The 25,153-nt window shown below is 44.2% G+C and overlaps 1 protein-coding gene across 1 annotated transcript in view; it reads right to left on the minus strand.

Annotated features, from left to right (window-relative positions):
• arhgap9 (Rho GTPase activating protein 9) overlaps positions 1-25,153 on the minus strand; it is a 127,476-nt gene that overhangs the window by 73,192 nt on the left and 29,131 nt on the right. Inside the window, 5 exon segments of the mRNA XM_065002039.1 lie at positions 4,348-4,514; positions 4,758-4,982; positions 5,086-5,278; positions 8,051-8,301; positions 8,304-8,479. Coding sequence (XP_064858111.1) covers positions 4,348-4,514; positions 4,758-4,982; positions 5,086-5,278; positions 8,051-8,301; positions 8,304-8,334 — 867 coding nt within the window. The 5' untranslated portion in view covers positions 8,335-8,479.

The raw sequence follows: 25,153 nt of genomic DNA on the forward strand, positions 1-25,153 counted from the left end.
TAATAAATAAACTAGTTTGGTAATGAATTAACTAGTTTGGTAATGAATTAACTAGTTTGGTAATACATAAATAAACCAGTTTGGTAAAAAATAAATAAATAAACTAGTTTGGTAATATATAAATAAACATTTTATAAAATCACATAATAGTGTGTTTCTATAAATACTACAAGTACCTACCTACATATCTACCTCAATGACCTCGTTCCCCTGCACATCGACTCAGTACAACTACTGCCTGTATATAGACGTTATTTTTTACTCCTTATTGTTATTCATTATTCACTGTGTATTTATACCTCGTGTCAGTATTACATTTTTTTATTTACATTTTTATCTTTAACTCTGCGCTGTTGGAAAAGGGCCGGTAAGTCAGCATTTCACCGTTAGTCTACACCTGTTGTTTATGAAGCATTTCACCGTTAGTCTACACCTGTTGTTTATGAAGCATTTCACCGTTATTCTACACCTGTTGTTTATGAAGCATTTCACTGTTAGTCTACACCTGTTGTTTATGAAGCATTTCACTGTTAGTCTACACCTGTTGTTTATGAAGCATTTCACTGTTAGTCTACACCTGTTGTTTATGAAGCATGTGGCGAAAACAATTGTATTTGATTTTTACCTACTAATGGAGGCTGGATTCAAGTTCAAAACAATGTCATTGTTCACTCAGGTGCTTCTACACCTGCATTGCCTGCTGTTTTGGGTTTTAGGCTGAGTTTCTGTACAGCACTTTGAGATATCAGCTGATGTAAGAAGGGCTTTATAAATACATTTGATTTGATTTGATTTGATAATGAATAGAACATACCAGATGACCACTATGATGTAATGAATAGAACATACCAGATGACCACTATGCTATAATGAATAGAACATACCAGATGACCACTATGCTATAATGAATAGAACATACCAGATGACCACTATGCTATAATGAATAGAACATACCAGATGACCACTATGCTATAATGAATAGAACATACCAGATGACCACTATGCTATAATGAATAGAACATACCAGATGACCACTATGATGTAATGAATAGAACATACCAGATGACCACTATGATGTAATGAATAGAACATACCAGATGACCACTATGATATAATGAATAGAACATACCAGATGACCACTATGATGTAATGAATAGAACATACCAGATGACCACTATGATATAATGAATAGAACATACCAGATGACCACTATGATGTAATGAATAGAACATACCAGATGACCACTATGATGTAATGAATAGAACATACCAGATGACCACTATGATGTAATGAATAGAACATACCAGATTACCACTATGCTGTAGGCGTCAAACACACACACACACACTCACGCACACACACATTTATCTGGGCCATTCTGGGAGATGACAGGTCATTTATCTGGGCCATTCTGAGAGATGACAGCACATTTATCTGGGCCATTCTGGGAGATGACAGGACATTTATCTGGGCCATTCTGGGAGATGACAGGACATTTATCTGGGCCATTCTGGGAGATGACAGGACGTTTATCTGGGCCATTCTGGGAGATGACAGGACATTTATCTGGGCCATTCTGGGAGATGGCAGGAACGTTTATTGTGGCTTATATTAAGACAGCATTAAAATTATAATGTGAGGAATGTTCTATGAGCTGGGCTTCGTCCCAAATGGTACCCTATACCCTATTTAGTGCACTAGTTTTGACTAAGGTCCATAGGGCTCATAGGGCTTGGGTCAAAAGTAGCACACTGTATAGGGATAGGATGCCATTTGGGATGAAGCCCAATGTCTTTGAGGTGGTGTTGTGGCCAATGCTCCTCGAACCACACACACACACACACAAACACACACTCTGCGTCTGGCCAGCTGTGTGTGTGTGTGTGTGTGTGTGTGTGTGTGTGTGTGTGTGTGTGTGTGTGTGTGTGTGTGTGTGTGTGTCTGTGCGTGCGTGTGTCTGTGCGTGTGTGTGTGCGTGTGTGTGTGCATGTGTGCATGTGGAAAATAGGAGCTTGTGACGTGGATGTTGCTTTAATCCTGCTTACTGAGTTTAGAGACACAAGGGAGAAAGACCTTCAGAGAGAGAGAGAGAGAGAGAGAGAGAGAGAGAGAGAGATGGAGGGAGGGACGCAGAAAGGCCCTCAGAGAGAGAGAGAGATGGGGGGAGGTAGAAAGACCCCTCAGAGAGAGAGAGAGAGAGAGAGATGGAGGGAGGGAGGTAGAAAGGCCCTCAGAGAGAGAGGGAGAGAGAGAGCGAGATGGAGGGAGGGGGAGGGGGTAGAAAGGCCCGCTGAGAGGAGAGAGAGAGAGAGAGAGACAGAGAGAGAATGAGACAGGACAAAATAAACGGAGAAAGAGAGAGAGAGAGAGAGAAATGAGAGAGAGAGAGACAACAGAGAGGCTATACTAAAAACGAGATGGAGGGAGGGAGGAAGGGGTAAAAGGCCCGCTGAGAGAGAGAGAGACAGAGAGAGAGAGAGAGAGAGAGAACAGAGAGAGAGAGAGAGAGAGCGAGATGGAGGGAGGGAGGGAGGAGGGGGTAGAAAGGCCCAAATTACTGAGAGAGAGAGAGAGAGAGAGAGAGAGAGACAGAGACAGAGACAGCGACAGAGACAGAGAGAGAGAGAGACAGAGACAGAGACAGAGAGACAGAGAGAGTGAGAGAGAGAGAGAGAGAGAGAGAGAGAGAGAGAGAGAGAGATTTCTTCACACAGATGGAGGGAGGGACGCAGAAAGGCCCTCAGAGAGATAGAGAGATGGGGGGAGGTAGAAAGACCCCTCAGAGAGAGAGAGAGAGAGAGAGATGGTGAGGCTGTTTGTTGATGATCTGGTGCTTCTGAGGGAGGGAGGTAGAAAGGCCCTCAGAGAGAGAGGGAGAGAGAAGACCGAGATGGAGGGAGGGAGGGGCCCTAGAAAGGCCCATCTGAGAGAGAGAGAGAGAGAGAGAGACAGAGAGAGAGAGAGAGAGACAGAGACAGAGAGAGAGAGAAAAATAGAGAGTCATAGAGCGAGATGGAGGGAGGGAGGAAGGGTAGAAAGGCCCGCTGAGAGAGAGAGAGAGAGAGAGAGAGAGAACACCAGAGAGAGAGAGAGAGAGAGGCGAGATGGAGGGAGGGAGGGAGGAGGGGGTAGAAAGGCCCGCTGAAGAGAGAGAGAGAGAGAGAGAGAGAGACAGAGACAGAGACAGCGACAGAGACAGAGAGAGAGAGAAACAGAGACAGAGACAGAGAGACAGAGAGAGAATGAGAGAGAGAGAGAGAGAGAGAGAGAGAGAGAGAGAGAGAGAGAGAGCCTGGAGGGAGGGACGCAGAAAGGCCCTCAGAGAGAGAGAGAGATGGGGAGGTAGAAAGACCCCTCAGAGAGAGAGAGAGAGAGAGAGATGGAGGGAGGGAGGGAGGTAGAAAGGCCCTCAGTGAGAGAGGGAGAGAGAAGAGCGAGATGGAGGGAGGGGGTAGAAAGGCCCTATTTTGTACTTGATAGAGAGAGAGAGAGAGAGAGACAGAGAGAGAGAGAGAGAATAAAGAGAGACGGAGAGAGAGAGAGAGAGAGAGAGAGAGAGAGAGAGAGAGAGAGAGAGAGAGAGCGAGATGGAGGGAGGGAGGAAGGGGTAGAAAGGCCCGCTGAGAGAGAGAGAGAGAGAGAGAGAGAGAGAGAGACAGAGAGAGAGAGAGAGAGAGCGAGATGGAGGGAGGGAGGGAGGGAGGAGGGGGTAGAAAGGCCCGCTGAGAGAGAGAGAGAGAGAGAGAGAGAGAGAGAGAGACAGAGACAGAGACAGCGACAGAGACAGAGAGAGAGAGAGACAGAGACAGAGACAGTGAGAGAGAGACAGAGAGAGTGAGAGAGAGAGAGAGAGAGAGAGAGAGAGAGCGAGATGGAGGGAGGGAGGATGGGGTAGAAAGGCCCGCTGAGAGAGAGAGAGAGAGAGAGAGAGAGAGAAGAGACAGAGACAGAGAGAGAGAGAGAGAGAGAGAGAGAGACAGAGAGAGAGAGAGAGAGAGAGAGATGGAGGGAGGGAGGAGGGGGTAGAAAGGCCCGCTGAGAGGGAGAGAGGGGAAGAGCTCTTGGACAGAAATGAGAGACAGAGCGAGAGAGAGCGCAAGAGAGAGAGAGAATGAGGGATAATAAGCGAGAGAGTAAAACAAAAAAATATTTCCAGAAATATTTTGATCATCTTAATTAGAGTAGCATAGCTCTCACCCCTGTCCTGTCCTGTGTGTGTGTGTGTGTGTGTGTGTGTGTGTGTGTGTGTGTGTGTGTGTGTGTGTGTGTGTGTGTGTGTGTGTGTGTGTGTGTGTGTGTGTGTGTGTATGTGTGTGTGTGTGTGCGTGTGTGTGTTGGCCATCTTACCTGCAGACGGCTGTTTCTGCAGGTGGCCTCGGCCATGTCCCATTGGCTAAGGGACTTGGCAACACCCCCGATGGGTGTGCTCCGTCCACTCAGTCCCATCCCGACCCCCATCTCCGCCACTTCGATCTCCTCGTAAGGGTTCTGAGGCAGGTTGTTGAAGCTTTTAGCTGGAGGACCACAATCGATTATTGCTTAATTGTACTGTTGTCTCCGGCTGCAACAGTCGTCTATGTACGTAGCGGTTATTTTGAAGAAGGGTCTTGTAGCGGTGACTGTAGCATGCAGTTGCTATTCCCTACTAAACATATTTTAACGCACTGACTGTAAGCCGCTCTGGATAAGAACGTTGGCTAAATGACTCAAATGTAAATAAATAAATAATGTATACAATACATCTAATCAAGTCTTACTGCGGGGGATGGGGCCCGAGAGGCCAATGGAGGTCTGGGGGCCCCCAGGGACCAGCAGATGTCCTGAGGAGGAGCTAGCGGTGTAGGAGGGGAGGGCAGGGAGGGGCATGGTGGGGAAGTGACACCCTCCTCCTTCCAGACTGGGGGTAGGGCTGTGGCTGTTGACTCCCCTGAAGGCACTGTGAGAGTTGAGGTCCTCCATTGACCGACAGAAGGTTTTGAGCACTGGGGAGGAGGGAAGAGAAGAGGAGGATTGATCTGTATTAGCAAAAGAGACCATGGAGATCAATTGACCATGGGATAACTCCACCCCCTCACACTAACGTACCTGAGCACTGGCTGTTAGAGCAGAGAGAGAGAGATGACTGTAGCTGCAGTCTCATGTTGGCATGGTTACACATGTTGTTGTTGGCATTTTGTTGTTGTGGTGCTGATGACAGAGGAGTGATGGGTACCTCCACTACGTATGTAGCTGGGACATACAGGGGATTGGCTTTACTGGCTGCCCCGATCCTCCGCACCTGGTAATAATAAGATTTATACACCTGTATATTATATACCTGGTAATAAGAAGAATTATACACCTGTATATTATACACCTGGTAATAATAAGAATTATACACCTGTATATTATACACCTGGTAATAATAAGAATTATACACCTGTATATTATACACCTGGTAATAATAAGAATTGTACACCTGTATATTATACACCTGGTAATAATAAGAATAATACACCTGGTAATAATAAGAATTATACACCTGTATATTATATACCTGGTAATAATAAGAATAATACACCTGGTAATAATAATTATACACCTGTATATTATATACCTGGTAATAAGAAGAATTATACACCTGTATATTATACACCTGGTAATAATAAGAATTATACACCTGTATATTATACACCTGGTAATAATAAGAATTATACACCTGTATATTATATACCTGGTAATAATAAGAATAATACACCTGGTAATAATAAGAATTATACACCTGTATATTATACACCTGGTAATAATAAGAATTATACACCTGTATATTATACACCTGGTAATAATAAGAATAATACACCTGGTAATAATAAGAATAATACACCTGTATATTATACACCTGGTAATAATAAGAATTATACACCTGTATATTATATACCTGGTAATAATACGAATTATACACCTGTATATTATATACCTGGTAATAATAAGAATTATACACCTGTATATTATATACCTGGTAATAATAAGAATTATACACCTGTATATTATATACCTGGTAATAATAAGAATTATACACCTGGTAATAATAAGAATTATACACCTGTATATTATACACCTGGTAATAAGAAGAATTATACACCTGGTAATAATAAGAATTATACACCTGTATATTATACACCTGGTAATAATAAGAATTATACACCTGTATATTATATACCTGGTAATAATACGAATTATACACCTGGTAATAATAGAATTATACACCTGTATATTATACACCTGGTAATAATAGATTTATACACCTGTATATTATACACCTGGTAATAATATAATTATACACCTGTATATTATACACCTGGTAATAATAGATTTATACACCTGTATATTATACACCTGGTAATAATAGATTTATACACCTGTATATTATACACCTGGTAATAATAAGAATTATACACCTGTATATTATACACCTGGTAATAATAGATTTATACACCTGTATATTATACACCTGGTAATAATAAGAATTATACACCTGGTAATAATAGATTCATACACCTGTATATTATACACCTGGTAATAATACGAATTATACACCTGTATATTATACACCTGGTAATAATAGATTTATACACCTGTATATTATACACCTGGTAATAATAGATTTATACACCTGTATATTATACACCTGGTGATAATAAGAATTATACACCTGGTAATAATAGATTCATACACCTGTATATTATACACCTGGTAATAATACGAATTATACACCTGTATATTATACACCTGGTAATAATAGATTTATACACCTGGTAATAATAGATTTATACACCTGGTAATAATAGATTTATACACCTGTATATTATACACCTGGTAATAATAGATTTATACACCTGGTAATAATAGATTTATACACCTGGTAATAATAAGAATTATACACCTGGTAATAATAGATTCATACACCTGTATATTATACACCTGGTAATAATAGATTTATACACCTGGTAATAATAGATTTATACACCTGGTAATAATAGATTTATACACCTGGTAATAATAGATTTATACACCTCCTTTTACAGCCCTCTTGTTGGAGGAGAGGAACCTATTGCAGGTTTAAAGCTTATTTTTTTAATGCAATTCGACACATTTTGCCCATGTCTAATGTGTATTCATGTGATATTTGAGTGACACGAACATCACTACAAAATCTATGGCCTAAAATCCCAAGCTAAAATGTTTTATCTGATACGGGCTAGTTGATCTGGACATTTCTAACAGTAGATATCTCTCTACAGTACCCAATGACCGACATGACAAGAGGACGTGATGATGTAATACCCAATTACCGCACCTTTTTCATTCTATTATTACAATGTTCAAGAGTACGTTGAAAGCCGGTCTTGAGTTCCTTAACAAAAAAGAAGTCTGCCAACCCATGTTGAGGGCGTACCAAAGTCTGCCAACCCATGTTGAGGGCGGACCAAAGTCTGCCAACCCATGTTGAGGGCGTACCAAAGTCTGCCAACCCATGTTGAGGACGGACCAAAGTCGGCCAACCCATGTTGAGGGCGTACCAAAGTCTGCCAACCCACGTTGAGGGCGGACCAAGGTCTGCCAACCCATGTTGAGGGCGGACCAAAGTCTGCCAACCCATGTTGAGGGCGGACCAAAGTCTGCCAACCCATGTTGAGGGCGGACCAAAGTCTGCCAACGCATGTTGAGGGCGTACCAAAGTTAAGGAAACACTGGTATATGTGATTTCCCTCTGACCACATGGATGTTTTTAGTTCTTGGTTAGGACACACGGTTTCAAATAGTACTGGTTACACTAGGGCCATTTTTTAAAAAAATTACCTTTATTTTACTAAGCAAATTCTTATTTTCAATGACGGCCTAGGAACAGTGGGTTAACTGCCTGTTCAGGGGCAGAACGACAGATTTGTACCTTGTCAGTTCGGGGATTCGAACTTGCAACCTTTCGATTACTAGTCCAACACTCTAACCACTAGGCTACCCTGCCGACATTGTCTATGCTAACTGAGCCACACGGTCAGGACCTCCTTACCTGCCACCAGTCAGTGTTAGTCTTCCTCAGGAGAATAAACCGCTCCCCCTCTCGGATGCAGACCTGTCGTCCGTCTGCCCCACGGTACTGATAGTCATACTGTGCCTCCAGAACCACCGTACCACTGGGGACTCCACACATCGTGGGCACGCTCACACTGCTGCTCACACTGGCTCCACTCTCCCTACTGGACACACTGTCCACACTGGTAGTTCTCGCCCTGGTGGAGGCAGAGGGCATGGCGGGTGAGTCACCGTGGAGCGACTGTAGCTTCCTGACAGCATGGTGGACGTTAGCTCTGACTCGGTCGGCTGGGTCTCAGCGGGGGTGTTTTTGGGTGAGAGGATAAGTGACGAGGGTGATGGTGGGGATGGTACGGACACTGGTGCAGGGCATCGTCAACGACCGGAGTGAGGCCAAAGCCATGCTCTGAAACACAAACAAACAGAACTGGGTTCGAGTGAAGACTGAATATCTATGGCTTCACGGATCCATCCATCTAATCATCATTTATTAAGCCTAAAACTCAATATAAAGCTCAGCAAATGTCACAGATATACACACCATTAATTCTCAAAAATATAACAGATACACACCATTAATTCTCACAAAAAAATACTGAGTAGTAATTATTGTATAAAGCAATAAAGGGCATTGCCATTTATTTGCAATCATCCATTTGTTTAATCACTCATGCATTTAGAGAGAAAAATAAAAACAGTTCAACCGACCAGAAGACAAACACACACACCCCTGCCCTGACCATTCTCCCTTACACAGCCAACAGAACAAGAGGAGTCTACGTCACACAGAGACTGATAGCCAGAGAGGGAATTAAGAGAGGGAAGAGAGGAAGACACACAGAGAGAGAGAGAGAGAGAGAGAGAGAGAGAGAGAGAGAGAGAGAGAGAGAGAGATAGATAGAGAGGGAGATAGATAGATAGATAGATAGATAGATAGATAGATAGATAGATAGATAGATAGATAGATAGATAGATAGATAGATACAATGAAATGATCAAATATACAGACAACAAATTCCAATTGGCTATACTAAAACTCTTTAACATCATACAAATTTGACCCCAATAACTACCGTGGAATATGTGTCAACAGTAACCTTGGGAAAATCCTCTGCATTATTATTAACAGCAGACTCGTACATTTCCTCAATGAAAACAATGTACTGAGCAAATGTCAAATTGGCTTTTTACCAAATTACCGTACAACAGACCATGTATTCACCCTGCACACCCTAATTGACAACCAAACAAACCAAAACAAAGGCAAAGTCTTCTCATGCTTTGTTGATTTCAAAAAAGCCTTCGACTCAATCTGGCATGAGGGTCTGCTATACAAACTGATGGAAAGTGGTGTTGGGGGTAAAACATACGACATTATAAAATCCATGTACACAAACAACAAGTGAGCGGTTAAAATTGGCAAAAAACACACACATTTCTTCACACAGGGTCGTGGGGTTAGACAGGGATGCAGCTTAAGCCCCACCCTCTTCAACATATATATCAACGAATTGGCGCAGGCACTAGAAAAGTCTGCAGCACCCGGCCTCCCCTGCTAGAATCCGAAGTCAAATGTCTGCTGTTTGCTGATGATCTGGTGCTTCTGTCACCGACCAAGGAGGGCCTACAGCAGCACCTAGATCTTATGCACAGATTCTGTCAGACCTGGGCCCTGACAGTAAATCTCAGTAAGACCAAAATAATGGTGTTCCAAAAAAGGTCCAGTCACCAGGACCACAAATACAAATTCCATCTAGACACTGTTGCCCTAGAGCACACAAAAACTATACATACCTTGGCCTAAACATCAGCGCCACAGGTAACTTCCACAAAGCTGTGAACGATCTGAGAGACAAGGCAAGAAGGGCATTCTATGCCATCAAAAGAAACATAAATTTCAACATACCAATTAGGATTTGGCTAAAAATACTTGAATCAGTCATAGAGCCCATTGCCCTTTATGGTTGTGAGGTCTGGGGTCCGCTCACCAACCAAGACTTCACAAAATGGGACAAACACCAAATTGAGACTCTGCACGCAGAATTCTGCAAAAATATCCTCCGTGTACAACGTAAAACACCAAATAATGCATGCAGAGCAGAATTAGGCCGATACCCACTAATTATCAAAATCCAGAAAAGAGCCGTTAAATTCTACAACCACCTAAAAGGAAGCGATTCACAAACCTTCCATAACAAAGCCATCACCTACAGAGAGATGAACCTGGAGAAGAGTCCCTAAGCAAGCTGGTCCTGGGGCTCTGTTCACAAACACAAACACACCCTACAGAGCCCCAGGACAACAGCACAATTAGACCCAACCAAATCATGAGAAAACAAAAAGATAATTACTTAACACATTGGAAAGAATTAACAAAAAACAGAGCAAACTAGAATGCTATTTGGCCCTACACAGAGAGTACACAGCGGCAGAATACCTGACCACTGTGACTGACCCAAAATTAAGGAAAGCTTTGACTATGTACAGACTCAGTGAGCATAGCCTTGCTATTGAGAAAGGCCGCCGTAGGCAGACATGGCTCTCAAGAGAAGACAGGCTATGTGCTCACTGCCCACAAAATGAGGTGGAAACTGAGCTGCACTTCCTAACCTCCTGCCCAATGTATGACCATATTAGAGAGACATATTTCCCCCAGATTACACAGATCCACAAAGAATTCGAAAACAAATCCAATTTTGAAAAACTCCCATATCTTTTGGGTGAAATTCCACAGTGTGCCATCACAGCAGCAATATTTGTGACCTGTTGCCACGAGAAAAGGGCAACCAGTGAAGAACAAACACCATTGTAAATACAACCCATATTTATGCTTATTCATTTTATCTTGTGTCCTTTAACTATTTGTACATTGTATATATATATATAATATGACATTTGTAATGTCTTTACTGTTTTGAAACTTCTGTATGTGTAATGTTTACTGTTAATTTTTGTTGTTTTTCACTTTATATATTCACTTTGTATGTTGTCTACCTCACTTGCTTTGGCAATGTTAACACATGTTTCCCATGCCAATAAAGCCCTTGAATTGAATTGAATTGAATAGATAGATAGATAGATAGATAGATAGATAGATAGATAGATAGATAGATAGATAGATAGATAGATAGATAGATAGATAGATAGATAGATAGATAGATAGATAGAGAGGGAGAGAGGGAGAGAGAGGGAGAGATGTCATCCCTGTGGATGTGCTGCTCTTACACTCTGTCTCCTCACTGCTGAGCCACCATTATCCCTGACTGTGATAGAGACCACCATTGGCTCTGACTGTGAGAGAGACCACCATTAGCCCTGACTGTGAGAGAGATCACCATTAGAACCTGACTGTGAGAGAGACCACCATTAGAACCTGACTGTGAGAGAGACCACCATTAGCTCTGACTGTGAGAGAGACCACCATTAGCCCTGACTGTGAGAGAGATCACCATTAGAACCTGACTGTGAGAGAGATCACCATTAGAACCTGACTGTGAGAGATACCACCATTAGAATCTGACTGTGAGAGAAACCACCATTAGAACCTGCCTGTGAGATAGACCACCATTAGAACCTGCCTGTGAGATAGACCACCATTAGAACCTGACTGTGAGAGACACCACCATTAGAATCTGACTGTGAGAGAAACCACCATTAGAACCTGCCTGTGAGATAGACCACCATTAAAACCTGACTGTGAGAGAGACCACAATTAGAACCTGACTGTGAGAGATACCAACATTAGCTCTGCCTGTGTGAGAGACCACCATTAGAACCTGACTGTGAGATATCACCATTAGAACCTGACTGTGAGAGAAACCACCATTATCCCTGACTGTGAGAGAGACCACCATTAGAACCTGATTATGAGAGAGACCACCATAAGCCCTGACTGTGAGAGAGACTACCATTAGAACCTGACTGTGAGAGAGACCACCATTAGAACCTGACTGTAATAGAGACCACCATTAGAACCTGACTGTGAGAGAGACCACCATTAGAACCTGACTGTGAGAGAGACCACCATTAGCCCTGACTGTGAGAGAGATCACCATTAGAACCTGACTGTGAGAGAAACCACCATTAGAACCTGCCTGTGAGATAGATCACCATTAGAACCTGACTGTGAGAGAGATCACCATTAGAATCTGACTGTGAGAGAAACCACCATTAGAACCTGCCTGTGAGATAGACCACCATTAGAACCTGACTGTGAGAGAGACCACCATTAGAACCTGACTGTGAGAGAGACCAACATTAGCTCTGCCTGTGTGAGATCACCATTAGAATCTGACTGTGAGAGAAACCACCATTAGAACCTGCCTGTGAGATAGACCACCATTAGAACCTGACTGTGAGAGAGACCACCATTAGAACCTGACTGTGAGAGAGACCAACATTAGCTCTGCCTGTGTGAGACCACCATTAGAATCTGACTGTGAGAGAAACCACCATTAGAACCTGCCTGTGAGATAGACCACCATTAGAACCTGACTGTGAGAGAGACCACCATTAGAACCTGACTGTGAGAGATACCAACATTAGCTCTGCCTGTGTGAGAGACCACCATTAGAACCTGACTGTGAGATATCACCATTAGAACCTGACTGTGAGAGAAACCACCATTATCCCTGACTGTGAGAGAGACCACCATTAGAACCTGATTATGAGAGAGACCACCATAAGCCCTGACTGTGAGAGAGACTACCATTAGAACCTGACTGTGAGAGAGACCACCATTAGAACCTGACTGTAATAGAGACCACCATTAGAACCTGACTGTGAGAGAGACCACCATTAGAACCTGACTGTGAGAGAGACCACCATTAGCCCTGACTGTGAGAGAGATCACCATTAGAACCTGACTGTGAGAGAAACCACCATTAGAACCTGCCTGTGAGATAGATCACCATTAGAACCTGACTGTGAGAGAGATCACCATTAGAATCTGACTGTGAGAGAAACCACCATTAGAACCTGCCTGTGAGATAGACCACCATTAGAACCTGACTGTGAGAGAGACCACCATTAGAACCTGACTGTGAGAGATACCAACATTAGCTCTGCCTGTGTGAGAGACCACCATTAGAACCTGACTGTGAGAGAAACCACCATTATCCCTGACTGTGAGAGAGACCACCATTAGAACCTGATTATGAGAGAGACCACCATTAGCCCTGACTGTGAGAGAGACTACCATTAGAACCTGACTGTGAGAGAGACCACCATTAGAACCTGACTGTAATAGAGACCAACATTAGAACCTGACTGTGAGAGACCACCATTAGAACCTGACTGTGAGAGAGACCACCCTTAGCTCTGACTGTGAGAGAGACCACCATTAGAACCTGACTGTGAGAGAGACCACCATTAGAACCTGACTGTGAGAGAGACCATCATTAGAACCTGACTGTGAGAGAGACAACCATTTGAACCTGACTGTGAGAGAGACCACCATTAGAACCTGACTGTGATAGAGACCACCATTAGAACCTGACTGGGAGAGAGACCACCATTAGAACCTGACTGTGAGAGAGACCACCATTAGCTCTGACTGTGAGAGAGACCACCATTAGCCCTGACTGTGAGAGAGATCACCATTAGAACCTGACTGTGAAAGAGACCACCATTAGAACCTGACAGTGAGAGAGACCACCATTAGAACCTGACTGTGAGAGAGACCACCATTAGAATCTGACTGTGAGAGAAACCACCATTAGAACCTGACTGTGAGAGAGACCACCATTAGAATCTGACTGTGAGCGAGATCACCATTAGAATCTGACTGTGAGAGAAACCACCATTAGAACCTGCCTGTGAGATAGACCACCATTAGAACCTGACTGTGAGAGAGACCACCATTAGAACCTGACTGTGAGAGAGACCAACATTAGCTCTGCCTGTGTGAGACCACCATTAGAATTGGACTGTGAGAGAAACCACCATTAGAACCTGCCTGTGAGAGAGACCACCATTAGAACCTGATTATGAGAGAGACCACCATTAGCCCTGACTGTGAGAGAGACTACCATTAGAACCTGACTGTGAGAGAGACCACCATTAGAACCTGACTGTAATAGAGACCAACATTAGAACCTGACTGTGAGAGAGACCACCATTAGAACCTGACTGTGAGAGAGACCACCCTTAGCTCTGACTGTGAGAGAGACCACCATTAGAACCTGACTGTGAGAGAGACCACCATTAGAACCTGACTGTGAGAGAGACCATCATTAGAACCTGACTGTGAGAGAGACCACCATTTGAACCTGACTGTGAGAGAGACCACCATTAGAACCTTATTGTGATAGAGACCACCATTAGAACCTGACTGGGAGAGAGACCACCATTAGCCCTGACTGTGAGAGAGATCACCATTAGAACCTGACTGTGAAAGAGACCACCATTAGAACCTGACAGTGAGAGAGACCACCATTAGAACCTGACTGTGAGAGAGACCACCATTAGAATCTGACTGTGAGAGAAACCACCATTAGAACCTGACTGTGAGAGAGACCACCATTAGAATCTGACTGTGAGCGAGATCACCATTAGAATCTGACTGTGAGAGAAACCACCATTAGAACCTGCCTGTGAGATAGACCACCATTAGAACCTGACTGTGAGAGAGACCACCATTAGAATCTGACTGTGAGAGAAACCACCATTAGAACCTGCCTGTGAGATAGACCACCATTAGAACCTGACTGTGAGAGAGACCACCATTAGAACCTGACTGTGAGAGATACCAACATTAGCTCTGCCTGTGTGAGAGACCACCATTAGAACCTGACTGTAAGAGAAACCACCATTATCCCTGACTGTGAGAGAGACCACCATTAGAACCTGATTATGAGAGAGACCACCATTAGCCCTGACTGTGAGAGAGACTACCATTAGAACCTGACTGTGAGAGAGACCACCATTAGAACCTGACTGTAATAGAGACCACCATTAGAACCTGACTGTGAGAGAGACCACCATTAGAACCTGACTGTGAGAGAGACCACCCTTAGCTCTGACTGTGAGAGAGACCACCATTAGAACCTGACTGTGAGAGAGACCACCATTAGCTCTGACTGTGAGAGAGACCATCATTAGAACCTGACTGTGAGAGAGACCACCATTAGAACCTGACTGTGAGAGAGACCACCATTAGAACCTGCCTGTGAGAGAGACCACCATTAGCTCTGACTGTGAGAGAGACCACCATGAGAACCTGACTGTAAGAGAGACCACCATTAGCCCTGACTGTGAGAGAGTCCACCCTTAGCTCGGACTGTGAGAGAGACCACCATGAGAACCTGACTGTGAGATAGACCACCATTAGAACCTGACTGTGAGAGTGACCACCATTAGCCCTGACTGTGAGAGAGATCACCATTAGAACCTGACTGTGAAAGAGACCACCATTAGAACCTGACTGTGAGAGTGACCACCATGAGAACCTGACTGTGAGATAGACCACCATTAGAACCTGGCTGTGAGAGAAACCACCATTAGCCCTGACTGTGAGATAGACCACCATTAGAACCTGACTGTGAGAGAGACCACCATTAGAACCTGACTGTGAGAGAAACCACCATTAGAACCTGACTGTGAGAGAGACCACCATTAGAACCTGACTGTGAAAGAGACCACCATTAGAACCTGACTGTGAGAGTGACCACCATTAGCCCTGACTGTGAGATAGACCACCATGAGAACCTGACTGTGAAAGAGACCACCATTAGAACCTGACAGTGAGAGAGACCACCATTAGAACCTGACTGTGAGAGAGACCACCATTAGAATCTGACTGTGAGAGAGACCACCATTAGAACCTGACTGTGAGAGAGACCACCATTAGAACCTGACTGTGAGAGAGACTACCATTATCCCTGACTGTAAGAGAGACCACCATTAGCTCGGACTGTGAGAGAGACCACCATGAGAACCTGACTGTGAGAGAAACCACCATTAGCCCTGACTGTGAGATAGACCACCATTAGAACCTGACTGTGAGAGAGACCACCATTAGAACCTGACTGTGAGAGAAACCACCATTAGAACCTGACTGTGAGAGAGACCACCATTAGAATCTGACTGTGAGAGAGACCACCATTAGAATCTGACTGTGAGAGAAACCACCATTAGAACCTGCCTGTGAGATAGACCACCATTAGAACCTGACTGTGAGAGACCACCATTAGAACCTGACTGTGAGATATACCAACATTAGCTCTGCCTGTGTGAGAGACCACCATTAGAACCTGACTGTGAGAGAAACCACCATTATCCCTGACTGTGAGAGAGACCACCATTAGAACCTGATTATGAGAGAGTCCACCCTTAGCTCGGACTGTGAGAGAGACCACCATGAGAACCTGACTGTGAGATAGACCACCATTAGAACCTGACTGTGAGAGAGACCACCATTAGAACCTGACTGTGAGAGAGACCACCATTAGAACCTGACTCTGAGAGAGACCACCATTAGCTCTGAGCTCCTCTACTCTTCAGATATACTCACGTGCAGATGCATGCACACACACACACACACATACACACTCGCACGCACACAGCTCCGTGGTCGTGCCTTCAGACCAGATCAGGCTGGGTTGCAGAGAGAGGAGAAGGGGGAGGAGGGTGGTGGACTCTCTCTCTCTCTCTCTCTCTGATAATCCACAGCACAGCAGTGTATTAATAAAGCACAATATTCTGTGACCTGACTCAGGCCTTGGAGAATTACCGTAATACCCTTCATATTGACTTATGCCTTGGACAATTACAGTAAAACCCTCCATACTGACTCAGGCCATGGAGAATTACAGTAAAACCCTCCATACTGACTCATGCCTTGGAGAATTACAGGTAAACCCTCCATACTGACTCATGCCTTGGAGAATTACAGTAAAACCCTACGTACTGACTCATGCCTTGGAGAATTACCGTAAAACCCTCCATATTGATTGAAACCTCCAACCACCAAGCAGGCTGGAATCTGAAACAGACAGCTCACTGTACCAGGTTAGGGGGGTATTTACAGGACTAATCCTAATATTGTAGATAAGGAAATGAAGCAGGACAAAGAACACTACACACCAGTGATATACATCTGTTCTGAAACCTCCAACCACCAAGCAGGCTGGAATCTGACAGAACAGACAGCTCACTGTACCAGGTTACAGGGACAGACAGACAGACAGGACTAACTGACTGACTGAATGACTTGTAGATAAGGAAATGAAGCAGGACAAAGAACACTACACACCAGTGATATACATCTGTTCTGATAAGACAGACTGACTGACTGACTGACTGACTGACTGACTGACTGACAGACAGACAGACAGACAGACAGACAGACAGACAGACAGACAGACAGACAGACAGACAGACTGACTGACTGACTGACTGACTGTAGACATAGAGCTGCACTATGAACCATTTCAGAAAGTGTAACGTCCGTTTTTATAGTTTACTCGTTTTTTTTTCTCCTAATGTGACCGCCTCCCACAGACAACCCCCATCCCCTGTCACTCAAGCAGCTCAGCTCCGCCTCCTCTCTGTTTGTCACTATTAGAGTGTGCATGACTGTTAGGTCATGCTGTCAACCCATTGGTCCAAACAAGAACAACGTTCCTTTCCACTTTGTTTCTTAATATAAGTCATTCTATTTCTAGGATTCCGACAGTTTCCGTATAAAATGGCAATTTGAAAGTGTGTGTGTGTGAGTTCTGTTGTAGTTTACACCTGAACCAGCTGACAAGAGTAAGCACAACAGGTATAGCATGAAAGCTGATGGGATTCCCAATTACCTCACATATCCACAGTCCTTCTGCTACACCCTGCATGGATCCACAAACGGAACAAGTCATTAAATTGAACAACTCATTACATGGTACAATTCAGTTTATATCCACACTATAGTGCTGCATCTATCTATTGACTGTGTCTGTCTGTCTGTCTGTCTGTCTGTCTGTCTCTCTGTCTGTCTACAGTCAGGTAAAAAAAAAATGTATTGGCACCCCTAATAATCTCTTTCTCTGAGGAATTGTATTCGTGTAAAATAATATATTTTCCCTCCTTTTTTTTTTGCTGCAAATAATATAATATAATAATATAATTTTTTGCTCATATTTATCAACGGTGCCAATAATTCTGAACCCCTATCTATCTACACTGCCTTCAGAGAGTAATGGTACACCTTGACCTATTCCAAAAATATAACAATAATTCTGAACCCCTATCTATCTACACTGCCTTCAGAGAGTAATGGTACACCTTGACCTATTCCAAAATATAACAATAATTTGAACCCCTATCTATCTACACTGCCTTCAGAGAGTAATGGTACACCTTGACCTATTCCAAAAATATAACAATAATTCTGAACCCCTATCTATCTACACTGCCTTCAGAGAGTAATGGTACACCTTGACCTATTCCAAAAATATAACAATAATTCTGAACCCCTATCTATCTACACTGCCTTCAGAGAGTAATGGTACACCTTGACCTATTCCAAAAATATTTCTGTTACAGCCTGAATTCAACATTTATTAAATAAGATTTTATTAAAGAAGGTTTTTCGTCACCAATCTACACACAATACCCCATAAGGACAAATTGAAAACATGTTTTTAGACATTTTTGCAAATCTATTATAAATTACATACAGAAATATCTAATTTACATACTGTAAGTATTCACATCCCTGAGTCATCTTTGGCAGTGATTACAGCTGTGAGTCTTTCTGGGTAAGTCTCTAAGAGCTGTGAGTCTTTCTGGGTAAGTCTCTAAGAGTGATTACAGCTGTGAGTCTTTCTGGGTAAGTCTCTAAGAGCTTTCCACACCTGGATTGGACAATATTTGCACATTATTATTTTCTAAATTCTTCATGCTCTGTCACATTGGTTATTGATTATTGCTACACAACTATTTTAAAGTCTTGCCATAGATTTTCAGGTAGATTTAAGTCAAAACTGGAACTTGGCCACTCAGGAACATTCACTGTCTTCTTGGTATGCAACTCCAGTGAATATTTAAGGAAGGGGAAAGGGGAATACCTAGTCAGTTGTACAACTGAATGCCTTCAACTGAAATGCGTCGGCATTGTGTTTTTAGGTTATTGTTCTGCTGAAAGGTGAATTATTCTCCCAGCAGACTGAACCAGATTTTCCTCTATGATTTTGCCTGTGCTCCACTCCATTACGTTTATTTTTTATCCTGAAAAACTCCCCAGTCCTTAATGATTACAAGCACACCCATAACATGATGCAGCCACCTCTATGCCTGGAAATATGAGGAGTGGTACTCACTCGGTCAATTAGGTTAGTATTGTGGAGTAACTACAATGTTGTTGATCCATCCTCAGTTTTCTCCTATCATCACAGCCATTAAACTATGTAACTGTTTTAAAGTAGCCTCTTCTCTAGCCTGTCAACTATGTGTCTGTCTATCCCTGTTCTCTCCTCTCTGCACAGACCATACAAACGCTCCACACCGCGTGGCCGCGGCCACCCTAATCTGGTGGTCCCAGCGCGCACAACCCACGTGGAGTTCCAGGTCTCCGGTAGCCTCTGGAACTGCCGATCTGCGGCCAACAAGGCAGAGTTCATCTCAGCCTATTCCGCCCTCCAGTCCCTCGACTTCTTGGCACTGACGGAAACATGGATCACCACAGACAACACCGCTACTCCTACTGCTCTCTCTTCGTCCGCCCACGTGTTCTCGCACACCCCGAGAGCTTCTGGTCAGCGGGGTGGTGGCACCGGGATCCTCATCTCTCCCAAGTGGTCATTCTCTCTTTCTCCCCTTACCCATCTGTCTATCGCCTCCTTTGAATTCCATGCTGTCACAGTTACCAGCCCTTTCAAGCTTAACATCCTTATCATTTATCGCCCTCCAGGTTCCCTCGGAGAGTTCATCAATGAGCTTGATGCCTTGATAAGCTCCTTTCCTGAGGACGGCTCACCTCTCACAGTTCTGGGCGACTTTAACCTCCCCATGTCTACCTTTGACTCATTCCTCTCTGCCTCCTTCTTTCCACTCCTCTCCTCTTTTGACCTCACCCTCTCACCTTCCCCCCCTACTCACAAGGCAGGCAATACGCTCGACCTCATCTTTACTAGATGCTGTTCTTCCACTAACCTCATTGCAACTCCCCTCCAAGTCTCCGACCACTACCTTGTATCCTTTTCCCTCTCGCTCTCATCCAACACTTCCCACACTGCCCCTACTCGGATGGTATCGCGCCGTCCCAACCTTCGCTCTCTCTCCCCGCTACTCTCTCCTCTTCCATCCTATCATCTCTTCCCTCTGCTCAAACCTTCTCCAACCTATCTCCTGATTCTGCCTCCTCAACCCTCCTCTCCTCCCTTTCTGCATCCTTTGACTCTCTATGTCCCCTATCCTCCAGGCCGGCTCGGTCCTCCCCTCCCGCTCCGTGGCTCGACGACTCATTGCGAGCTCACAGAACAGGGCTCCGGGCAGCCGAGCGGAAATGGAGGAAAACTCGCCTCCCTGCGGACCTGGCATCCTTTCACTCCCTCCTCTCTACATTTTCCTCCTCTGTCTCTGCTGCTAAAGCCACTTTCTACCACTCTAAATTCCAAGCATCTGCCTCTAACCCTAGGAATCTCTTTGCCACCTTCTCCTCCCTCCTGAATCCTCCTCCCCCTCCCCCCTCCTCCCTCTCTGCAGATGACTTCGTCAACCATTTTGAAAAGAAGGTCGACGACATCCGATCCTCGTTTGCTAAGTCAAACGACACCGCTGGTTCTGCTCACACTGCCCTACCCTGTGCTCTGACCTCTTTCTCCCCTCTCTCTCCAGATGACATCTCGCGTCTTGTGCCCGCTTGACCCTATCCCCTCCTCTCTTCTCCAGACCATTTCCGGTGACCTTCTCCCTTACCTCACCTCGCTCATCAACTCATCCCTGACCGCTGGCTACGTCCCTCCCGTCTTCAAGAGAGCGAGAGTTGCACCCCTTCTGAAAAAACCTACACTCGATCCCTCCGATGTCAACAACTACAGACCAGTATCCCTTCTTTCTTTTCTCTCCAAAACTCTTGAACGTGCCGTCCTTGGCCAGCTCTCCCGCTATCTCTCTCAGAATGACCTTCTTGATCCAAATCAGTCAGGTTTCAAGACTAGTCATTCAACTGAGACTGCTCTTCTCTGTATCACGGAGGCACTCCGCACTGCTAAAGCTAACTCTCTCTCCTCTGCTCTCATCCTTCTAGACCTATCGGCTGCCTTCGATACTGTGAACCATCAGATCCTCCTCTCCACCCTCTCCGAGTTGGGCATCTCCGGCGCGGCCCATGCTTGGATTGCGTCCTACCTGACAGGTCGCTCCTACCAGGTGGCGTGGCGAGAATCTGTCTCCTCACCACGCGCTCTCACCACTGGTGTCCCCCAGGGCTCTGTTCTAGGCCCTCTCCTATTCTCGCTATACACCAAGTCACTTGGCTCTGTCATAACCTCACATGGTCTCTCCTATCATTGCTATGCAGACGACACACAATTAATCTTCTCCTTTCCCCCCTCTGATGACCAGGTGGCGAATCGCATCTCTGCATGTCTGGCAGACATATCAGTGTGGATGACGGATCACCACCTCAAGCTGAACCTCGGCAAGACGGAGCTGCTCTTCCTCCCGGGGAAGGACTGCCCGTTCCATGATCTCGCCATCACGGTTGACAACTCCATTGTGTCCTCCTCCCAGAGCGCTAAGAACCTTGGCGTGATCCTGGACAACACCCTGTCGTTCTCAACTAACATCAAGGCGGTGGCCCATTCCTGTAGGTTCATGCTCTACAACATCCGCAGAGTACGACCCTGCCTCACACAGGAAGCGGCGCAGGTCCTAATCCAGGCACTTGTCATCTCCCGTCTGGATTACTGCAACTCGCTGTTGGCTGGGCTCCCTGCCTGTGCCATTAAACCCCTACAACTCATCCAGAATGCCGCAGCCCGTCTGGTGTTCAACCTTCCCAAGTTCTCTCACGTCACCCCGCTCCTCCGCTCTCTCCACTGGCTTCCAGTTGAAGCTCGCATCCGCTACAAGACCATGGTGCTTGCCTACGGAGCTGTGAGGGGAACGGCACCTCAGTACCTCCAGGCTCTGATCAGGCCCTACACCCAAACAAGGGCACTGCGTTCATCCACCTCTGGCCTGCTCGCCTCCCTACCACTGAGGAAGTACAGTTCCCGCTCAGCCCAGTCAAAACTGTTCGCTGCTCTGGCCCCCCAATGGTGGAACAAACTCCCCCACGACGCCAGGACAGCGGAGTCAATCACCACCTTCCGGAGACACCTGAAACCCCACCTCTTTAAGGAATACCTAGGATAGGATAAAGTAATCCTTCTCATCCCCCCCCTTAAAAGACTTAGATGCACTATTGTAAAGTGGCTGTTCCACTGGATGTCATAAGGTGAAAGCACCAATTTGTAAGTGACTTAAATGTAAAGTCACCATTGGCCTCATAGTGAACTCCCTGAGCGGTTTCCTTCCTCAGGAAGGACGCCTGTATCTTTATAGTGACTGGGTGTATTGATACGCCTGTATCTTTATAGTGACTGGGTGTATTGATACGCCTGTATCTTTTTAGTGACTGGGTGTATTGATACGCCTGTATCTTTATAGTGACTGGGTGTTTTGATACGCCTGTATCTTTATAGTGACTGGGTGTATTGATACGTCTGTATCTTTATAGTGACTGGGTGTATTGATACGCTTGTATCTTTATAGTGTTTGGGTGTATTGATACGCCTGTATCTTTATAGTGACTGGGTGTATTGATACGCCTGTATCTTTGTAGTGACTGGGTGTATTGATACGCCTGTATCTTTGTAGTGACTGGGTGTATTGATACGCCTGTATATTTATAGTGACTGGGTGTATTGATACGCCTGTATCTTTATAGTGACTGGGTGTATTGATACGCCTGTATCTTTATAGTGACTGGGTGTATTGATACGCCTGTATCTTTGTAGTGACTGGGTGTATTGATACGCCTGTATCTTTATAGTGACTGGGTGTATTGATACGCCCTGTATCTTTATAGTGACTGGGTGTATTGATACGCCTGTATCTTTATAGTGACTGGGTGTATTGATACGTCTGTATCTTTATAGTGACTGGGTGTATTGATACGCTTGTATCTTTATAGTGACTGGGTGTATTGATACGCCTGTATCTTTATAGTGACTGGGTGTATTGATACGCCTGTATCTTTATAGTGACTGGGTGTATTGATACGCCTGTATCTTTATAGTGACTGGGTGTATTGATACGCCTGTATCTTTATAGTGACTGGGTGTATTGATACGCCTGTATCTTTATAGTGACTGGGTGTATTGATACGTCTGTATCTTTATAGTGACTGGGTGTATTGATACGCCTGTATCTTTATAGTGACTGGGTGTATTGATACGCCTGTATCTTTATAGTGACTGGGTGTATTGATACGCCTGTATCTTTATAGTGACTGGGTGTATTGATACGCCTGTATTTTTTTAGTGACTGGGTGTATTGATACGCCTGTATCTTTATAGTGACTGGGTGTATTGATACGTCTGTATCTTTATAGTGACTGGGTGTATTGATACGCCTGTATCTTTGTAGTGACTGGGTGTATTGATACGCCTGTATCTTTATAGTGACTGGGTGTATTGATACGTCTGTATCTTTATAGTGACTGGGTGTATTGATACGTCTGTATCTTTGTAGTGGCTGGGTGTATTGATACGTCTGTATCTTTATAGTGACTGGGTGTATTGATACGCCTGTATCTTTGTAGTGACTGGGTGTATTGATACGTCTGTATCTTTATAGTGACTGGGTGTATTGATACGCCTGTATCTTTATAGTGACTGGGTGTATTGATACGCCTGTATCTTTGTAGTGACTGGGTGTATTGATACGCCTGTATCTTTATAGTGACTGGGTGTATTGATACGTCTGTATCTTTATAGTGACTGGGTGTATTGATACGTCTGTATCTTTATAGTGACTGGGTGTATTGATACACCTGTATCTTTATAGTGACTGGGTGTATTGATACACCTGTATCTTTATAGTGACTGGGTGTATTGATACGTCTGTATCTTTATAGTGACTGGGTGTATTGATACGCCTGTATCTTTATAGTGACTGGGTGTATTGATACGCCTGTATCTTTGTAGTGAATGGGTGTATTGATACACCTGTATCTTTATAGTGACTGGGTGTATTGATACGCCTGTATCTTTATAGTGACTGGGTGTATTGATACGCCTGTATCTTTATAGTGACTGGGTGTATTGATACGTCTGTATCTTTGTAGTGACTGGGTGTATTGATACGCCTGTATCTTTATAGTGACTGGGTGTATTGATACGCCTGTATCTTTATAGTGACTGGGTGTATTGATACGTCTGTATCTTTGTAGTGACTGGGTGTATTGATACGCCTGTATCTTTATAGTGACTGGGTGTATTGATACGCCTGTATCTTTATAGTGACTGGGTGTATTGATACGCCTGTATCTTCATAGTGACTGGGTGTATTGATACGCCTGTATCTTTATAGTGACTGGGTGTATTGATACGCCTGTATCTTTATAGTGACTGGGTGTATTGACACACCATCCACAGTGTAATTAATAACTTTACCATGCTCAAAGGGATATTCAACGTCTGCTTCTTTTTTTTACCCATCTACCAATCAGAGCCCTTCTTTGTGAGACATTGGACAACCTCCCTGGTTTTTGTGGTTGAATCTGTGTTTGAAATGCAATGCTCGACTGTGGGACCTTACAGATAATTGTATGTGTGGGGTACAGAGCAGAGTACAGGTAGTCATTCAGAAATCAAGTTAAACACTATTATTGCACACAGAGTGAGTCCACGCAGCTTGTCATGTGACTTGTTAAGCATGTTTTACTCCTGAACTTATTTAGGCTTGCAAAAACAAAGGAGTTGAATACTTATTGACCCAGGACATTTCAGCTTACATTTTTCTATTAATTTATAACAATTTCAAAAACATAATTCCACTTTGACATTATGGGGTATTGTGTGTAGGCCAGAGACAATAACATCTACAT

The sequence above is a fragment of the Oncorhynchus nerka genome, linkage group LG15 (genome assembly GCF_034236695.1).
Source record: "Oncorhynchus nerka isolate Pitt River linkage group LG15, Oner_Uvic_2.0, whole genome shotgun sequence".
In the NCBI taxonomy this organism is placed as follows: Eukaryota; Metazoa; Chordata; class Actinopteri; order Salmoniformes; family Salmonidae; genus Oncorhynchus; species Oncorhynchus nerka.